General features: G+C 41.8%; 2 protein-coding genes across 2 annotated transcripts; both read right to left on the reverse strand.

Moving 5' to 3' along the window:
* Window positions 1-1023: 1023 nt before the first annotated feature.
* Window positions 1024-2370, reverse strand: LOC143861265 (uncharacterized). Its single transcript, XM_077372209.1, has one exon. The coding sequence runs from the start codon at window positions 2368-2370 to the stop codon at window positions 1024-1026; it is 1347 nt and encodes a 448-aa protein (XP_077228324.1).
* A 931-nt stretch (window positions 2371-3301) lies between these two features.
* On the reverse strand, window positions 3302-5636 carry LOC143860128 (cocosin 1-like). The gene is made up of 4 exons (XM_077370662.1): window positions 5289-5636; window positions 4913-5172; window positions 4062-4505; window positions 3302-3842 (listed from the first exon to the last, which is right to left on the reverse strand). Exons 1-4 carry the CDS (start codon window positions 5605-5607, stop codon window positions 3441-3443), a joined length of 1425 nt encoding a protein of 474 aa, XP_077226777.1. The 5' UTR covers window positions 5608-5636; the 3' UTR covers window positions 3302-3440.
* Window positions 5637-5840: the final 204 nt, after the last annotated feature.

Genomic DNA, 5840 nt, shown 5'->3' on the forward strand with positions numbered 1-5840 from the left:
TAATAGCATGAGCTAACTCCCTTTTCAGAATAGCACAATATCACCTAATGACATCTACATTTGCCAAGTTTCAATGTTTAAACTAGATCATTTTTATCTCTTTTTTTACCCAACCAAAAGCCTTGTCTTAATTTCTAATTATAATGTGACATGAACCCTCAATATAACGAATTCAATTAAAGAATTTGATTCAGATCCAAATAAAAAAGAAATGAAAATATGATACATTCAATGCACAACTGAGCTAAAAATATCATAAATTCAACTCGAAAAATATTATTAGGATTCGAATCAAGGAGCTTAGTCCAGAAAAGAGAAATTCAAATCAAATGCTTTGACCTGAATCTGAGCTACAAAGCCAATTGGTTTGTGGATGTAGGATATCCAAGCCTATTCCACAATGTTACTGCCTCAATCTTCTTTGGGTCTACTGAGACACCGTCTTTGAGACCACATGACCCAAAAAGGAGATCGAGTCAAGCCAGAATTCACATTTCTTCAGTTTTTCATAAAGCTTCTCTTTTCTTAAAATTTCTAAAACAACTCTCAAATGATGCTCGTGGTCATACTGACATCTAGAATATATCATAATGTCGTCAATGAACACAACTACGAACTGGTCTAATAAAGGTTTGAATATCCTGTTCATTAGATCCATAAAAGCTACCGGGGCATTGGTTAAACCAAATGGCATAACAAGAAACTCATAATGGCCATACCGAGTTCGGAAGGCCGTTTTCGAAATGTCTTCTGATTTGATTCTCAACTGATGATATCCCGATCGAAGATCGATCTTGAAAAATACACATGCCCCTTGCAATTGATCAAACAAATCATCTATTCGCGGAAGCGGATATTTATTCTTTATAGTAACCTTGTTCAATTCCCTGTAATCTATACATAATCTCATACTTCCATCTTTCTTCTTAATGAATAACACTGGTGCTCCCCAAGGTGAAACACTGGGTCACACAAAACCCTTCTCTAAGAGTTCTTCCAATTGAGTCTTCAATTCTTTCATTTCTAAGGGTGCCATACGACATTAGAAATAGACACCGTTCCAGGAGCGAGGTCAACAGAAAATTCAACTTCTCTATTCGGAGGCAGACCTGGAAGGTCTTCAGGAAACACATCTGGAAACTCCCTAACCACAGGGATATTCTCAATCTTCATTTCATTATCATTGACCTCGACTACTGAGGCCAAGAAAGCTTCACAACCTTGTATTAGAAGTCGACAAGCTTGCATAGCAGACAAAACCATAGGAGTTGAGTGAGCTCCACTCCCTTCAAAACAAAACTTCTCTTCTCCCAGTATTTCAAAATTTACTACCTTCTTATAGCAATCTACTAAAGCATAATGGGTAGACAACCAGTCCATACCCAAAATCACATCGAAATCAGACATATCTAGCAATATAAGTTCTGCTAACAGTTCCCTATTTCCAATTCTGACAGGACACATCTTACAAATTCGGTTAGTCAAAATTTCTTTTCCTATTGGGGTGCTAACACACACATCATAATCAAGAGGTGAAGTAGGTAAACAGTGTAGTGTAGCAAAAGCAGATGAAACAAATGAGTGTGTCGCACCAGAATCAAATAATGCATAATCATAAGAGGATGCTATAGGCAAAGTACCTGATACTACTGTGCCAACAGCCTGAGCATCCTGATGAGTGAGAACATAAACTCGAGCTGGAACAGGAGGTCTTTCATTCCTTTGCTGCCCTTGAGAATTAACAGGTGCAGCTCTACTCTGAATAGTCTGAGTCTGAACTGTCTGAGCTCGAACAGTTGGCGTCCCCTGAACAGATTGGGCATCTCCTACTGGATGAGGACACTCTGCAATTCTGTGGCCTATCTCGCCACATTGGAAACAAGCCCCAGTATTCCACCGACAAGTCTCAGTAGGGTGGTTCTTTCCACAACGTTCACATTTAGGGGCAACTGGTCTATTCGATGCTGACTTCTTCTGATAGCCCCCACGATTTCCTTGCTTTCCTCTAGGCTCTTTGAAAGCAGGAAGTTTGGGCGGTTGCTGACTCGGGGCTGATCCCCTAGGAGCTTGTCCTTTATTTTCACCTTCTCTATTTCCTTTCTTCTGATTAGCTTGAGCATAGGCTCTAGCTTCCTGATGAACTGCTTCAAGTTTCTTTGTCCTTTCTACTAAATTTTCATAAGATTCAGGGGCCGTAGATCCGACTATCCTCTTCTTTAGATACATTGCTAATCCAAATTCAAATTTATTTCTCTTGGCTTCGTCATCAGGTACCAAAGAAGGTACGAAACGAGCTAGCCTATCAAACTCCGCCTCATAGTCATCCACAGTCATATCTCCTTGCACCAACTGGGTAAATTCCTGATGCATGCGGTACAGAGTGCTGCGAGGAAAGAATCTCGCAAGAAACTCGGTGCGAAACGTCGCCCAAGTAAAAGGTCCCCGATGGTGCTCATATTTTCTTTGGATTCCCTTCCATCAATGAAGAGCTCTCCCTTCTAACATATAGGTGGCATATTTCACCCTGTTTTCATTTCTATTACAATTCATTACCTCAAAGGCCTTTTCAGCATTCTCCAACCGTTTAGAAATTGAGACACATCTAAAATAGATAGTACATATACTCATGATTTGTGTTTCGACCGAGTTTCAACACGGATCCGAGGTATCTGACATGGAAACCCCTAAAAAACTAGAAATAGTGTCACACTCATACACACATACATATAAAGTTGCTTACACTTCTAACAACACATCTAAAAGTGTCTAAAGGAGTGTCGACACGTGTGGACACGGGGGTCGTGTCGAACACGATGCCACACGTGTGTCGGCAATAAATTCGAAGTGCTGGCCAAATCAGAGATGAAAATGAAATATTTGAAAATGGATCAATATAGAACATAGTTGATTTTACTTGAAGATGTTATCAAATCTAAGTCTGGCCAACCATCTCTAAACCAAACCTGTGCATTAGTGTGGGTCTACCATTTTCCACATCATGTTTTGATCGGGTGGGCCACCACATGAAGCTCATCGGATGACGAATAAAGAGCCTGCCTGGCCATCTTCGCATCGAACTTCCCGGCTTCAATGTTCTCAATTGCAAGCATCTCTGGAACATAATTTTTCAGCTTCCCCAGGTCCGGAAGCGGCAATCATGCAAACATTGACGACAGTTAAGAAACCATTAGTTTTGTCTTATTTTACACACGAGACGGATAAATTAAAAGAGGGGTTTTGTGTAAGTAGGAAGAGATGTATACCAAAGGAAAAGAGAAAAAATTATACATAGGATAGGATGTAGCAAGCAAAAGTCTGTTTTATTATAGATAGAAGGTAGCCTAAGTACACAGAGGAAAGGCTTTATTTACTCTCATAACATTCTCACACTAGTCTAGCCTCGCAAACAGAAACTAAAAAAAACTAGATTTCCGTTTTCATCACGCAGAAGCCCTTCCTTGGGATGAAGAGCGGCGGCTTGGAGAAAGGATCTGCATCTCATGATCTCTGTTGTACTTTAATCTCCTTGCTTCATCTCTTGAGATCCTATAAGAATTCATTATCACTTCTTCCGGCATACCTCGGAGAGCCGAGGTCTTTCCGACGATCGGATTGGTCATGGCATTGTCGTTGGTCTTGAAGGCGACCCACTCGAACCCATCATTTCCAGCCTGTTTCACGACCGCGAACATCTGTGGGACGATCAGAAGCTGACCTTGATGGAGTTCACCATCAAACACTGTGTTCCCCTGGTTTCCAACTATCTGGATTCGCCCATTTCCTCTGGTCACATACACCACACTGTGGGCGTTCATGTTCCAGTGAGGTGCAACAAGAGCATTCTGCACACATTGAGGGCATTTTGGTCAATGTCGGTGGGACATAATTGTCATTTTCAAGAACAAGCCATACTACTTAGATATAATAAGGTTTCTAATATTGCCACAACCATGTATTGAAAATTGCACTAACCCATCTTGTCTTCTTTTATTATTTAAAGAGATGTCAGAGGTTACTGTAGAAAAGACAAGATGGGTTTGTGCGCTTAATAAATAACTTACCCTGTAGAGAACTCCTCTCTCAGCACTCATCTGAAGATTTCGGAGAATGGGGAGCTTGTGGCTGTTGAGGGTGGCGAGACGTCCACCTTGAGAAGAGTACACTTCAGCACGGGTGGGGTCCGCAATGTTCTCCCTAAGCCTTCTATTGCAAAAGGTCTCTTCTAACCCATTTTGACGACTCCTCCTGTCTTCTTCCTCTTGGCTTCTTGGTGGTCTTGCAACTCTAAGCCCATTTTCAACACGGACGATATTGCCCCTCTTGTCATCCCTGTTTTGGAGTTTCCTTGCAGTGTCTAGGGGCACGTCGAAGGCCTCCGATATGGTCTGTTCGTCCAACCCGCTTAAGATATTGTCATTACCTGAGCTCTCTCGGCGGGAAGGCTCGCGTTTGTACTGTTGGGATTTCTCGCTTTGATATCGTTCGTTACCGGCTAGTTGGAATCTCTTCATCAATTCATCAGATTAATCAAAACAATAATCAGTCTCTTTTGCTCATGAAACAAACCAATTACTCAAAAAGATTTAGGTTGTAGAGTTTGGAAGTTTTATATGGTGTAAGATAGTATAATCCATTATTATTATATTTTTATATTTACTATACAGTGGGCGACAAAGTAAATAGCTTGTTCCCCAAAATTATTTCCATAGGATCATCTCAGCCCTTCGATCTACTGAGGTTTTCATAATATGCAGTTCCTCTATTGATGGGAGGGCTAGGAATAGGATCATACTATAGAAATGATTTTTTGGATAATCCTATGGTGTGGGTCTGATACCATATGAAGATGACATTGCACATGGGGTTCTACTACTATTAATAATAAAAGGATGTCTTAATTTGGGTTAATTACTCTGAGATTTTGATCGAGCTGGTTGGCATTGCTACTGGTGTCATGGACGACGACGACAACGACGGGTTCCTCGCCGTCGTTGTAGCACCAGTGAGAGACTCCGGCGGGAAAGGCGAGGATGTCTCCCTCTCGGAAATGTTGGATCCTCTGGTGTTGGTCGCTGTATCTCTGGCCCCGTTCTTGTTCTGACTGTCTAGATTGTTCAAACTGTTGGAATGATTCAGGGCATCCAGGTATGACCGGTCCACTGATTCCCCTACCTACATCAATATAAACATATTTTTAATTAAGGGTCAGAGTTATTTCTACATTATTCTTAAGGATCATAACAATAGAGAAAAAAGATTAATGTTTAAGAGATATATAGTAGACGTGCCTTGAACAATATAGGAGAGTTGTGGGGCATTGGAGAAAAAGGGCAAGAGGAGGCCTTTGGGTTGGATGGTATATCGAGTGGCAGCCACACCCGCGCATTGGAACTGCTCGTTATTTTCGTCCCAATGCTCTGTAAGGCCGGCCTCGGCCTCAACTTGCCTGTTGGGTTCGAGAGCGCTCAGACTCTGGATCCTGCACTCGCTTTGCTCTCTCAGTCGTCTTTGCTGCCCTTCCCTTTCTCTTGTCTGCTCTATCTGGCCTAGAGAGCCATTGAAGAGGAGGAAGCAGATAGCAATAAGTGGAAACAAAGAAGTAGCCATTGATAGAAGGGATGATGGTGTGAGGAGAGTGTTGAGATGGGGGTGGTATTTATAGGCTAAAAACCAGGGAGAGTATTGACACATAAGAGGTGATGCGTGAGAGATGGGGTGCCACTCTTCGCTTTGCATGGTGCTTTGCATGGTACTTTGTCGCATCTCTGAGCACTCGTGTTGCCGCATAATAAATCAGTTATGGTGGGTAGTCCAAAGAAGTAAGAAGTAAACAAAACAAG

Source organism: Tasmannia lanceolata, unplaced genomic scaffold, assembly GCF_043159265.1.
Source record: "Tasmannia lanceolata isolate RefF3 unplaced genomic scaffold, GAP_Taslan_0.1 ptg000037l, whole genome shotgun sequence".
Taxonomy (NCBI): domain Eukaryota; kingdom Viridiplantae; phylum Streptophyta; class Magnoliopsida; order Canellales; family Winteraceae; genus Tasmannia; species Tasmannia lanceolata.

Excerpts from the sequence above, each read along its gene's own strand:
- LOC143861265 (XM_077372209.1), bottom strand. The coding sequence starts at position 2,370 with ATGCATCAGGAATTTACCCAGTTGGTGCAAGGAGATATGACTGTGGAT.
- LOC143860128 (XM_077370662.1), bottom strand. The coding sequence starts at position 5,607 with ATGGCTACTTCTTTGTTTCCACTTATTGCTATCTGCTTCCTCCTCTTC. Across the intron at positions 5,173-5,288 it reads ACTCTCCTATATTGTTCAAG|GTAGGGGAATCAGTGGACCG; the intron begins GCACGTCTACTA and ends ATATTGATGTAG. Across the intron at positions 4,506-4,912 it reads AGCTCGATCAAAATCTCAGA|AGATTCCAACTAGCCGGTAA; the intron begins GTAATTAACCCA and ends GAATTGATGAAG.